The following is a 13,669-nucleotide window of genomic DNA, read 5'->3' as shown; positions in this document are numbered from 1 at the left end:
TTTACCCTCTTTCCTGTTATGATTCTCTGTCAGCGTGAAGTGAAGCCATTGTTAGATTACACACAGTGAGACTTTGAGGTTAAACAGGGCTATTGAACACTTTACACACACACACACAGAAATAATCACTCCTTCTGCTCCCATCATTAACAAGTAGACTGTAATAGAATCAAATAGAAATCATACTCCAGTGTGAGCCGTGTATTTGCTGCAGATAGTCGTAGAGAGAATGTATTTTAATAAGAGAAGCTCTATTTTGCACAGGCTGGCTCACTCTGTGCTGTCACGTGCCTCACATTTGAATGTATATTGTAAATATTGAACCTCAGTTAAAGTTTGTTCATCATTTATTTAACCCTTTTTCCCTGTTTGCGCTCATTTCTCTTCCTTTGTGTTGTTGATCATCATTCCTGTGAGTGTTTCAGGCAGAATCTGTGTTTTGGATCGAAGCTTTAGTCTGATGATGAAACTTGAAAGAAGCTGTAGGAAGGACACAAAGAAAAAAAACACAAAAACCTGCTGCTTTTTGACTCCTTTGCTGCTGGGCTGCTCCTCTAGTTAGATCAGGAGTCACCAACTGAACCGTGTCTTCTTGGCTGCTCCTTCGCCGTGCCCTCCATTCAGCTGTTCATGCAATATTCATATGAATCCATCATGTGGCCTGTTCTCTCTCATAAATCCTCCCGCAGATTGGATTTGCCATTCAGAGCCATTTCTTTCCCTCTCCACTTTGCCTTCATTTTTCTAACAACTGTTGCAATATTCTCATCTCATCTTCTACCTCCTCCTTTATTTTTTTTCTTTTGCTCTTTTCTTTCATCACTGTGTGAATGTGTGAGTAGACCTCCAATAAAGTCACACCTGAAAGCATCTCTTCTGAGTCCTTGTGCTTCATGTGTCCCGTGTTATCTGTCCATCAGCTCCACCACACTCCAAAGAGGGACCATACAGGCATCCCCCACCTCCCACCCCCACTGTGCCCAAGCATGGACTCCAGCTCCAGTGCCTGCTGTCATAATACCTTCATTTTTAATGTGTGTGTGTGTGTGTGGTTTGATATGTTTTTGTTTGCGTGTGCATGTGAGCATGTACTTCTCTGTATGTGCATGTCGAAAAACTGCGTCCCTACCATGAAAATGAGACGGCCAATCAGCTCTTCATAGAGATATTACCCTGAATTCTTTACAGCAGGAGCATATTCTGTACAAAATAACATCATATTGGCTCACTTTTTTTTAATCAAAAAAGTTTCAAAGGAGGTTAAAAAAAATCAATTTAGTATTTGATAAAACAAACCTAATGTCATGTTTCCACTGCAGGAACTTTCTCCAAGACCTAGGGACTATGTCGTATACCTCTCAGTTCTCTTTAAGCAGCTGTATTTGAAGAACCAAGGCCTGAATGAGACTATGTTTTACTTGCATAATTTTGCAGAGATGTTAGAAAGTGTTTTGAAATTTTTGTCTGACTGTATCGAGTCCTGTTTCTGCTGCAGAAACTTTTTCCAAGAACTAGTCCCAAGGGACTTTAGGGAGTACTTTCAGTCCTTAGCCATCTCCCTCTGAAGTATGTGTGACTTGAGCCTGGAAAAGTTCCAGCAAAGTTATTACACCTTCAAAAGGAAACTTTTACAAGAGTAGTGCTTTCTGAAAGTACCAGAACTTTGCATAGAGGTCTGGAACATTTCTGATTTCATCCTTAAAACTTTTCAAATGACTCTTCAAAGCATAGAAAGTGTAAAAGTATTTTTTAAAGATCTCTAGAGCTTGTTTTAAAAGCCTGACAAATTTTAGAAGGAACCTTTAAAATCATTCAAAAATAGGTTATATAGACATGGAGAGCAACATGGGAAGAGAATGGGAACCATTTAAGTAATCAAAAATGATCAACTAGGATTATAACTACATTGGACTGCAGCAGCTGCCTGGAGGAACCCTTCAGTCTTAGGAAGTTTTGGTTCCAGATATAGAAATTCAGACAATGTGCAGCAGGAACTTAAATTTAAAGTAGGAGCTGGTACCACATAACCCTGATACTTAAGATGGAAACACAAACAAAAGTGGCCCGGAGGAACCTTTGAAGTAAGACTCTGGAACCAAAGGTTCTGGGTACTTTTGGTGGGAAAGCAGGTTTAGCATACAGAAAGAAAGATACAGCACTGCTTTGTAAAATGTGTATGTGTGTGTGTTTAGACATGCTAAGGGTGTCGGAGGGGCAGGGGACCCGCCTACCCAAAACCAGAGCGGCCCAACGAAGCACTCTGACCAGTGTTCTGCAGTTCCTAGGTAAATCCGCTCATGAAAATCAGCGTTTGATCAGAACCATTTTCCGACGCTCAGACTCAGGCGGTCTGTAGGAGCCTCTTGATGCAGCTCCAGTGTGGTGTCTCTTCCAGAGTCGCGTCCAGCAGCCCATGCCCCTCGCTCTCACCGCACTCCCGGTCTGCAGACACCGCCGCCCCGGCGCCTCCTCTCTTCTCTCCCACACGGCCCCCATGGCATGCTGGGAAAGCGCAGCTTCCATCACCACAGCAGGGTTGAGCAAGACAGGCGCTCAGGTACACACACTGAAACACATCTCAGGCAATCCAGAGAACTACAAATTACATTTTTTTATATTTTTTTTGGAGACTGTTATTGCTGAAGTTAATCCTGCCTGGAAGCTGGGGGTAATTGCATTTCATCTTTTAAACCCTCGAAAATTGGAAAATCTCCTTCTGAATAAGTCACACCTGATGTGAAGGAAACCCTGGGGACCAAAAAATGATGATATCTGATGTTTTTGTCGTTGATTTGCTTAACAATATCTAATTAAAAGGAAATTCACCCAGAGCTGATAGCCAACTTTAATCTAAACAAGCTTTTTAAAGAAAACGACAACTTATTTATATAATTAGGAGAAGAAGACAAGTTGGATTGTTCTGTTTCATTATGTTTACTTCACTACTTGTATTGAAATCATTTCTCTACCACTTCTAAGAAGAAGATCTTTCACTAATCACACTAAATTAATAAGTCACATGTGGTCACACCTTTCTCTTTTGTTTTTTCGCAGAGAACCCAAGTACAACAGGTGGACCCCTCCTGGTAGGAGCATTCTTATATTTCCAACTAATCCTTTAAAGCTCAAACCGTGGATGTTTCACTGACGATTCACTGATTGGTAATCATCTCTCCTGCAGCATAACGGCCGCAACAGCAGCAGTGGAAACACCCGTGGTGGAGTAATGATCCGCAAACGACGCCCTAACTGGATCGATGCCCCTGATGACAGCTTCTTCCTTGTCACCAGGGAGACCAGGTAAGCAAAGGTGACCTTCCTCTGACCCCTTTGTGTGTGTGTGCATGTGTGTGTATGATGGGAAAGACAGTTATGTGGGCAAAGAGGAAGAGATGTTTTAATTGAGTGGTGACGTCAAGCTGCTCACCATGTGCACAGTAATAGATTCAACTCAATAAATTTGTACCTTAATTAACAGAGCCAGGTCCAAACAGAGTGACGCCCTGCAGGGACTCATTAAACACCAGCAAGGAGTGTAAAATATTTGACTTTGAAAGATCAAAAACATGCTCATCAAACACTAACATACTGCTCAATGCAAAACAGTCACTTCAGTTTGGACAACCTGGATAAAGAAGTTTTCTCGACATAGAGTTTGACTCTTCTGCAAAAGCTGATGAAAATATCAAGAGGCAACAAAAAAGAAAGAAATTCTGTTATATAAACAACAAAGCAACACCAATAAGACTATTAAGACAGCACGCCACTATTAGCATATATCTTAAAGTTCTTCTCCTAATAAATACACCCCAACAGAGCTGTTTTACAATCTATGTGAAAATGTTCAACTCTACCAAATGACAAAGACAACGCTGGTCTTTGTCATCTGTAGGCCTAATTAAAACCAAATGTTTGGATTCACCAAATGTAGGCTTGTCCAGGCGCATTACCAACCATCCGCCAACAAACCTCGGACCCTGGAAATGTGAGTATTTTAAATGCTGTGTGCTGTGGAGCAGATGTAAGAGCTTTTCTTCAGTGTCCCCCCTGTCTCTGTGTTAGCTTCAGGATGCTAACTTTAGCTGTGGTTAGCCTGTTGTTTTAGCCTGTAATGTTACCGTAAACGAGCTTCACTGTTTTCTAAACATTGTGCACTCGGAGCTTGTGGCGCCGCTCTCAGTGACATGGAAGAGCGTGACGGTATCAGCGGTGCCTCATTTACATATGAAGGTCATGCCCACTAAATCAGACTCTACTGAACAGAGGGGCTATAAGAGCCTGGAAACAATGCTGCTGTGCTTGATTTATTGGCTTCTTGGACCAAAACATGTTACTACCATTTCATGAAGACATCAATGATCCATATTAAACTGCAGAAAGGAGCATAATATGGGACCTTTAAATGTTGGAATTAACCAAATTTTCAGTATTAGACTTTGCTCAATGTAGGCCCAAAGAAAACCAGAAGTGAGGACAGATGAATTGTAGTCCTACTGAATGCCAAATGATGGACTTAACAAAAAAATACGAAATGATTCAACTCATCAAATGTACCAAATACTGAATGTTGGATTTAAAAATTGATAGGCCAACCAAATGTTAGAATTTACCAAATGTAGGCTTTCCAAATGCAACATTATTGACTTTACTACATGTACCAAATACCAAAATGGACTAAACCGACTGTAGGCCTACAAAATCTTAAGTATTGAAGTTTACAAAATATACCTAATACCAAATGTTGGACTTTACCATAGACTGTAAAAAAAAATGGATGTCTACTTGCTCGGCTCGAAGGGAGGTCTCCACAAAAACTGCTCCCCCTGGTGACTGGCTGCAGTATGGGTTATATAAAATACGGCTTTCCAGCCATTCCAGATGAGCTGTGGTCAAACTTTAGAAAATTAATACTCCTCGTAGAAATGTTTCTCACATCCGATTGTTGTGGTGATTTGAAGATATTATTTGGCTGTCTTTTATTCAAGTCCTCTTTTTCGGAAAAGTTTCGTTTGTATTAGTTATACTAGGTTAAAAACGAGGTTTTACATAAGTTTAACAATGATTGACAGCTGTCGTTCTCGTGTATTTTTTTCGGGGATTGTAAAATATGTCGGGAGGTAGAGTCAAGAAGTGATTACACTCTCGAAAGAAAAAAATATATATATTATTTTTGTCACTCGGCTCCTCTCAGATTCTCCCAGAATCCCTCATCGTCTCTATTGCGCAGACTCTGGCTGCAAACTGCTACAATGGTGGCGCCTGTGATGGGGGTATTTTGGCTTCAAAACCGAGTAATGATAAATGGCGGAACCACCCTGTCCACTCTATATACAGTCAATGGACTATACCAAAAGCAGGTCTGCCAAAAACCAAAAGTAGGCCTATCAAAACAGCTGTGACTCTTTATCAAAAGTAGGCCTACCAAAAGTCAAACGATGGACTTAACTACATGGACTAAATATAAAACATGGACTTTACCAACAGTAGGCCTACAAAACCTTTAGCACTGGAGTTTACAAAGTCTTTTTTCTCTTTTACCATTAGCCAGCAGTTCAACTGATTAATAATTCACTCTCTGTCTTTCAGCAGCCGCTGGTTTCATTTAACAGTTCTTCATGAATTTTAATACCACAGCACCAAATGATAATATGCTCTCCACCAACATTTATTGTGTGGTGTTGATTTTCTTTGCCTTTCAAACCAATGCATTGCCAAAGACTCCAGTAAAGGGTTTATATGGGAGGAGAATTGAAAAACAAGTAACCTCAACAGGAACATCTCAGCCACTCTTTGTCTGTTTTCCTCCATCATTGCACTCTCTATAGATACAAAATGTAATAGTCTCACAAATGTGTTTTACACATACATTTAGTGTGTAATCAGTGATTTATTAACTTACACCCTCATACGCTCTTAGGCATATAATAAGCCTGTGTTTTCATGTCTGTATGTGAGAAAGAAAGATGTTCTTCCATTAGGACTGTGTCTAAATGAGCCATGGCACCCGGCCGTCACAGCCGCCCTCTGATCATCGGGGCTAAAATTAGCCTCTCTAACTGGTGTAGATGGACCAGTGAGGAGCCAGGCACCACTGGGCCCCGAGTGGAAATATCATTACCACATTAACCAAGGCTTGGCTCTCATGGATCACTCACTCACAATACGTTCAACATGACCGTGTGTCTGAGAGTGATCGCATGGCCATGGCTGCAGCACTCTTTGTTATACCACACCGCCTTTCAGAGACAGAGTTAATGATGAACTGAACTAAAGACGTTTTTAGAGCCGCTGCTGAGAGACTGCTGCTCATGAGAGATGAGACAAACTTTCATTTTCTCCCTTTCCCCATCCACTCTTTTCCTCTCTTTCTCTGTATGTGTGATGAAGAGCACAGTGTGTCAGAGAGCGGGGAGGATGAGAGGGAGATCAATCCTGCTTATTCAGGGAGGAAGGAGAGACAGAAACAGAAAGAGATCGGAAATTAGCACCTTTTTTTTAGCAGAACGTCATGCAACCAAATGACGGAGTTGAAAAGAAAGTAGGGAAACAACAAATTCACAACACTTCTTCACTGTTAAAGGGAAAAAATGTATTTACCACTACTAATAGAAAAGTAATTCTGAGGTCATGACTTTCACTATAGCCTGCTTTAAGACCCTGTGAGGACTTTCAAAGTGATCTTTAAAAAGTCTTCCTTCTAGACATTCCTGCTTGTAATCCACGATGGAAAATAAGATTATCAGCACTTATACAGGTTATTTCTCAATGCTATTTCTTAGTTTCCTTTGTGAGTCTGGCAGAACCTGTTTGATCTATGGCACGGTGAAGTCTCCATGACAAACCAAGGCTGACAAAGTTTAGCAGTGAGAGGATGCATCAGTGTCCTTCTCTGCTGAAAACAAATTCTTGGATTAATTTTGTAGTGATAGTGGACACAGGAGCTGAACTGTCTTTTCAGAAAAAGGACAGAGGGATGAACAAAGCTAAACAAGAGAGTGATAGAGCATGAGCTAAAGGCTAATACATGAGATAAAAGCTAAAATACTGGCTAATGACTAAAATACCCTCTAAAGGCTAAAACATGAGATAAAAGCTAAAATACTGGCTAATGACTAAAATACCCTCTAAAGGCTAAAACATGAAATAAAAGCTAAAATATTGGCTAATGACTAAAATACCTTCCAAAGGCTAAAACACAAGCTCAAAGCTAAAACACTGGCTAACGACTAAAATACCTTCTAAATGCTAAAACATGGGCTAAAACACTGGCTAATGACTAAAACACCGGCCAAAAAAATTGTGGTAATGTTCATTCTACAGTCAGCAGTTATTCTGCAGTGGTCTATTTAAACTTGCTAGCTAGGATTAACTAACATTAAACATTAAAGACTTGTCTCAGAGCACTGGGCTGTGAGTAACGCTACATATAGACAGCTACTAAACTACTTACAAACTGACAAAGTTTGCTTGCTGTTGTGTTTCAAACCGTAGATCTACACAACTGTTGATAAATACCTTACCTCACGGCGTTGTAGCTGGTAAAAAGTTGTCTTGAACAAAGAAAAGTAGAGTTAAAAAGAGGATCTTATTTCCAAAACAATATGTGTCTAGTTAAGAGTCAGGTCTTTACAACAGTGTGTGTGCTCCAGGCAAAAGATTTCCCTGCAATCCACTTTAAACAGATAGTCCTTACATTCCTTTTACAGGTACAGTGTGCAGAAATGGGAATAGTAAGCAATACCTCTTGTTCAGAGTTTAGGTTTAAATTGTCTGTTGCTCACTTTGTTGAAGTGATTGTCGCCTTTGAGGACAAGTAGCTCCTGTGATGCACCATTTGTCTGATTTTTACCACCCAAAACTTAAATTCATTAAATCCATCAAACTTTAAAGGTCCCATATTCTGCTCCTCTTCTGCAGTTTAATATGGATCATTGATGCCTTCATGAAATGGTAGTAACATGTTTTGGTCCAAAAAGCCAATAAATCAAGCACAGCAGCATTGTTTCCAGGCTCTCATAGCCCCCCCTCTGTTCAGAACGCTCTGATTTAGTGGGCGTGACCGTCATATGTAAATGAGTCACCGCTGATACCATTCTGCTCTTCCAAATCACTGAGAGCGGTACCACGAGCTCCAAGTGCACAATTTTTAGAAAACAGCGAAGCTTGTTTACTGTAACATTACAGGCTACAACAACAGGCTAACTGCAGCTAAAGTTAGCATCCTGAAGCTAACACAGAGACAGGGGGGACACTGAGGAAAAGCTCTTACATCTGCTTCACAGCACACAGCATTTAAAATACTCACATTTCCAGGGTCCGAGGTTTGTTGGTGGATGGTTGGTAATGCGCCTGGATTCAGGACCAGTCTATTAGCTAGCCCTCTGTTGTACTGTCCAAAGTTGGAAAAGCAGTCGGCCGTGAAGTGACTAGCACACGCATGCACAGTTCTACTGAGTGTAGCTGGCACATTTCCTTGATAAATGAACTCTGGCCACTTAGTCTTGTCTTCTTCTGAGATGGAGAGCTTGTGCATGAAACTATGTGGCTGTTTACAGCCAACAACGGTGCAGCTCTTCAGCCTTGGCATTCTGAACAGCAGCGGGGAGGGGAGTGGGCGGGGGGCTATCTGTTCCGGTGGACCAATCAGGTCAGACTTGCTCCTGATTGGTCTAAAAAGGGAATCGCTGACGTCGGCAAATCCCCAAAATCCAAACAGCTCGTTTTAGGTCAGAATTTTACATTCACAAGCACTACTAAGTACAGGTTTTGTCATTGAATATCACATTTTATGGGCTGGGAGGAAAGCCAAAGATCCACAAATTGCACTAAAAGACTTTATGAAATGATTTTTGTATAATATTGGACCTTGAAAAACAATGGTAACCTCATGCAGGAAAACCAGCACTATCCACTCATTCTTTGTTTTTTAACCCTTTTGAATACATTTTGACTTTTTCAGTGTTTTTACCTTTAGACCTCACAATTAGTCTGAATTTAACATCTGTTCAAACCATTTGGAAATTAGCCACACAAGAACAACCCCACCTAGAAACCCATCTAACTGAAGTTGTAAGACAGCGATCTAAAATGTTGAAACTGTATCTGAAGCAGTCACAAGTTTAAGATCTTAACTTTTATATTCACACAAATCAAGGTGAAGCTGTCTTTGGTGATGAAATTCTTGCTTTAGAGTCTCCCTTCAGCAGAGCTCATACAATATGTATGGAAGGATAAAAATGAGAATGTATGAAATTAAACATCATAGAACTTAAATTGTCAAGTGAAAGTTTAACAGATATAAAATATATTAAAGTACAGTCAGAAGAAGTAGAAGTAAAGTTATAAATATTTATGCAGTGAGTTGTATTCTCCTGTGACTTTATTTTACATTCAGCGTGGAGAGGCAGCAGCAGAGCGAAATAATACAACAGGAAAAATCATCAGAAATCACAAAACAAGTCTGGATTAACATGTTTGCTCTGTGCCTCTCTACGGCAAGCTGAACAGACAAAGAGCAGAGCGTTAGATGATGTGCAATCAGAGCTGAATCTGTGTGTTTCTGCTCTGTTTTACATGTGGAGTGATCATCTCTGGGCTCTTTGTTCCAGACATAAAAGCATAGAGATGCCCCCACTGCATGCACTTACAGAGCCACTTATTCTACCACATGGTCATGTAATGCACACTGAGACGTCATTAGAGCTTATTTTATCAGCAGCGGGGATCTGGAGGAAATTGAAAAGCTATATTTTGAAGCAAGTATGAGGAAAACACACGTAGCTTCTGAGAAAGGGAAGGAAAGAGAGGGCATGTCAAAAGGGCTCGACCGTGCGTTAAATCTGAAGTGTTTCTCCAGAACGCCTGAAGGGAACTTGGAACAATAAGCCATACATTGTGGTTATGCCTTTCGCATTTGGCTCTGTATGAATTCCATTAGTGCTGGGTCCAGCATTTGTTAGTGTGCCCATGGGTCATCGGTTTGATGCCTGTGGTTGCTGTGGGCTGTTAAAAAGACTTCCGGTCACAGAAGAAAGCTCACTGCAGTCTGATCAGCACCAATGAGCTCATCTTATGAGTCCTGAATAGAAGCAGCTGTCCCTGGCGAAGTCTTAAGATATGGGATATAATGGAGAAGAAAGATCAAAAATCGAGTGTTATTGAGTGTAATTCATTGATTTGCTCCACACCTGTGTATCTTCTTCTGCACTTATGTTCTGTCTTGTCTCCACCTGTGCAGGAGAGCCAGAAGGCTGCTGTCCCGCTCCCAGCTGAGGCACGCCTGCCGGCAGCCTTGTGAGCAAATCACCCTGCGCAGGGTCTCCCAAGGCCCACCGCAGGGGCTCGTCCTTGCTCCTCCACACCCTCACCCCAGCCTGAGGATGCGAGGACCCATTGTCATCCACGACTGAACACTGGACACTCAAAAAAACAAAACAAAAAAAAACCCTAGCCTACTGCATACACACTAACAAATCCTCACCTCCTGACTCTCTCATGAAACCCTCCTCTTTTTTGATCCTTGAATACCGTTTTAATCCTCCACAGCTCGATCTTACTGTTGGGAAACAGAGGGATGTGATGAGACGTGATGCAATAGAAACATACACCTGCACTTGACTGCAAGTGCTGCCTGTTTTTCATCCCCCTGGGAATGTGTTTGTGTGTGTACATACGGTATTTGAGTGCATGTGAGTGTGTGGCTGGGTGTGTACGTCTGTGTGATAATGCCGACAAAAACACGAGATAACGAGAGGATGTGTGTGGCTTTTTGTTTTTATGGATGGACATAACGATGGATCTCTGTGTGACCTTGTGTTGATGGTGAATTGTTGTGAAGTTTTATTAGTTTGTATAAAGTTGTTTTTTGGGTTGGAGGGGGGGCATGGGGCTGGATCAGATACTGTGTATAAGAAGTTGACGTTGCAACCAGGAACCTGGGGGGAATACCAGGAAGTGAGTTTAGCCAGTCTGTGGAGTGTATAGCTTGGGTTTCAAATGTCATAAAGCAACATGCTGACTCATTCTTAACTTCTAACTCTGTGGGGACCAGCTTACAGTGTAAGCAGTGTTAAGGCAGTGTGGGGTGTGTTAAGCTTGCTTCCTTGTATACGCCCCTGATGCCACCCATTGGACCCATGTTCTACCAAACCAAATTCATTTCAGTATTTTTCTAATCCAACATAAAATGACACAGAAAAGTGAGCAAAGATTAACTTGTGATTTGAGAAAAGTCTAGCCTTGGTCATCTTGGCTGCTACTGGATAGGAAAGTAATTTAGCTAATGCAAAATTATTAGCTTCAAGTACAGTGGGCATGGGTGTGTACAGACTTTTTGACAGGAAAAAAAAAGGCACATACAGCACGTTCTGGCCACTGAAGAGGACACTAAACTGTATGGTTTTAAGGGCACTTAAAGGGACTTTAGGGTTAGGGTTGGAGGTTAGGGTTAGGTTTAGGGTTTAGGGTTAGGGTTAGGTTTAGGGTCAGGGTTAGGGTTAGGGTTAGGGTTAGAAATTTTAAAGTGATCTTGGAATAGTCCTTCTAGATATATACCTGATTATAATCCACACTTTAAAATCAGATTATCAGTACCAAATTCGGTCATTTCTCAATGCGCTTCTCGATCAGGTCAGGCAGGTCCTTATTGATTTATGGTTTGTCAAAGTTTCTATGACACCCTTACCCTGAGCAGATAAATCTGTATTCCTTTCTCTGCTGAAAAAGTTTCTTGGATTAATTTTGAGCCTAACTGTTGAAAAATAAAACGACAGAGGAGCTACTGCTAAATGGGAGAGTGATAGAGCATGAGCCACATGCTAAAACACAAGCTCCTTGTCACGTTAGCCTAAGGATATGTCAGAGCACCAAGCTGCCAGTAGAGTTACATATCGTACAAAGTTTGCTTATTGTTTCAAACAACAGCTTCTTCACAACAGTGTGTGTACAACTCTGGGCCAAAAGGTGTCGCTACAGTCCAATTAAAACAGATCTTCTTTATAGTTTATTTAAGCATACATCTTTTGCTACACAAGAATATGGTTTAGAACATGTTTTGGATCCTAAGAAGGAACTTAAGCAAATGTTTTTCAACAACTGGACCCTTCCATACACACCACTGAAAGCAAGCCAGGGTAGCATAGAACAGAATGTTTATCACTATAACTATAAAATAGGTTTTTATGGTAGCAACTTTTCAAGCTAAAAGAGCTCCCACGTGTTGTTGCCTTTTTCTGCAAAATAAGACTACAACTTAGCAAATGTACGTCACGCTACATATACTAGCTCTTATGACCATAAAATTACAAAGAAGACATCCTTAAAGATAAAAGTGAAGTAAAAAAGTGTCATTAAATTTTCATAGACTTTGATAAATCCTAAGTTTATTTTCACCAGATGCTTTAGCACCCGCTGTTGTCTGCTGATAAAAATGCAGATGTGGCTTGGCTTCACTTTTGAGTTCCTGGGGCAACATCCATTTCGTATGTACAGTCCATGGGCTGGATCTTGATGGATTGGTAGGGTGGGGTGGGTGGGTTCCTTTTTGGGGGGTTCTTAAGTCTTTGGAGAAGAGGCAAATGTCCAACGCTGACGTTAAAAAGAAAATGCACTATTCTATGAAGACTGAACTAGCTGCCTTTTTTTCTTTTAAAGAAACAGCTACTATAAATCCTGATGGAACCGCAGTTTTTCATGCTGAAGAGTTATGATCAGGAGACATACTTTTACGAACTTCATCCAAGAAGCTGCAGGTCTGAAAACATAACAAGGCAAAGAATTAGGGCCAGCTAACATCAAACAGCATAAGCCTCCCTCATGAACCAGTGTATAATATATTGTATATCTCATTACAGCGATGTAAATCTACTCATCCTATTTCTATGGCTGACTGTACCTACCTAGCCCTAACATGGGTACAAGAGCACTTCCTTTGCAGCAGAAAAAGGGCATGGATCCGTCATATTTTCCTCCAGGCTGTGATGGGACAGCAACGTTTTGAGGCAGCAAGAGGAGCAACTTTAGTAGCAGCTGTTTGCTAACTTGTTTTCTTTATTTGCCATATTTTCAATGCAACAATTTTCCTCATACACTCAGATCTGGATGCTCAAAAGCTGCAATGATTTCCTCCTGCTGTATTCTAGATATTGTGTGCCCAAACCTGTCTTTTAAAACTCGTATTTCTCTTAAAGTTCTTCTGATTTTTGCTCTGCATTGCCATTCCAGTTAGTCTGGAAGCAAAGATCAAAGTTTAAATGGTTTAATTCTTCTGGGTTTTTTAAAATACATTTAAAGGACTTCAAACCTGGAATACAGCAGAATCACATTATTACAGCACTTAAGCTTCCCAGCCAAAGTGTGACTTAAGAGACAAAAGAGTCTCCAGCAGTCAAGTTTATCCTGTCTCCAAGCCTCGAGCTGTTCCTCTTCCTGCTTTAAAACAACATCCCTAGAAGGCGTTGCCTCAAAAAAGTTGCCGTTGATCCATCCGGCCTTCAGGTGTATTTAATTATGAGTTTCAAAAACTGGCATCGCCACCGCATGTCTTTGAGGTGAGAGCCTCCTCTGACCAGTTGGGTCACATGATCTCTTCTCTTTCATTCAGAATGTTTATGTTAGTGTTTACTGTATGTCATGTGTTGAATTATGAATATGCTGAGAATAATAAAAAAAC

At 40.9% G+C, this 13,669-nt stretch overlaps 1 protein-coding gene across 1 annotated transcript in view; it reads left to right on the top strand.

Annotated features, from left to right (window-relative positions):
- Window positions 1-13,383, top strand: part of mta3 (metastasis associated 1 family, member 3) — a 40,696-nt gene extending 27,313 nt beyond the window's left edge. The window contains exons 15-19 of the mRNA XM_074662982.1: window positions 2,193-2,285; window positions 2,396-2,557; window positions 3,055-3,086; window positions 3,182-3,300; window positions 10,238-13,383. Of these exons, the coding sequence (XP_074519083.1) occupies window positions 2,193-2,285; window positions 2,396-2,557; window positions 3,055-3,086; window positions 3,182-3,300; window positions 10,238-10,409 (578 nt within the window). The 3' untranslated portion in view covers window positions 10,410-13,383. The remainder of the gene's footprint in view (window positions 1-2,192; window positions 2,286-2,395; window positions 2,558-3,054; window positions 3,087-3,181; window positions 3,301-10,237) is intronic.
- Window positions 13,384-13,669: the final 286 nt, after the last annotated feature.

The sequence above is a fragment of the Halichoeres trimaculatus genome, unplaced genomic scaffold (assembly GCF_033239565.1).
Source record: "Halichoeres trimaculatus isolate MK-OKI-2021-1 unplaced genomic scaffold, fHalTri1.1 fHalTri1_scaffold_23, whole genome shotgun sequence".
Classification (NCBI taxonomy): Eukaryota; Metazoa; Chordata; class Actinopteri; order Labriformes; family Labridae; genus Halichoeres; species Halichoeres trimaculatus.
The sequence above is the reverse complement of the archived record's forward strand: the minus strand, read 5'-3'. Positions and strand labels throughout refer to the sequence as shown.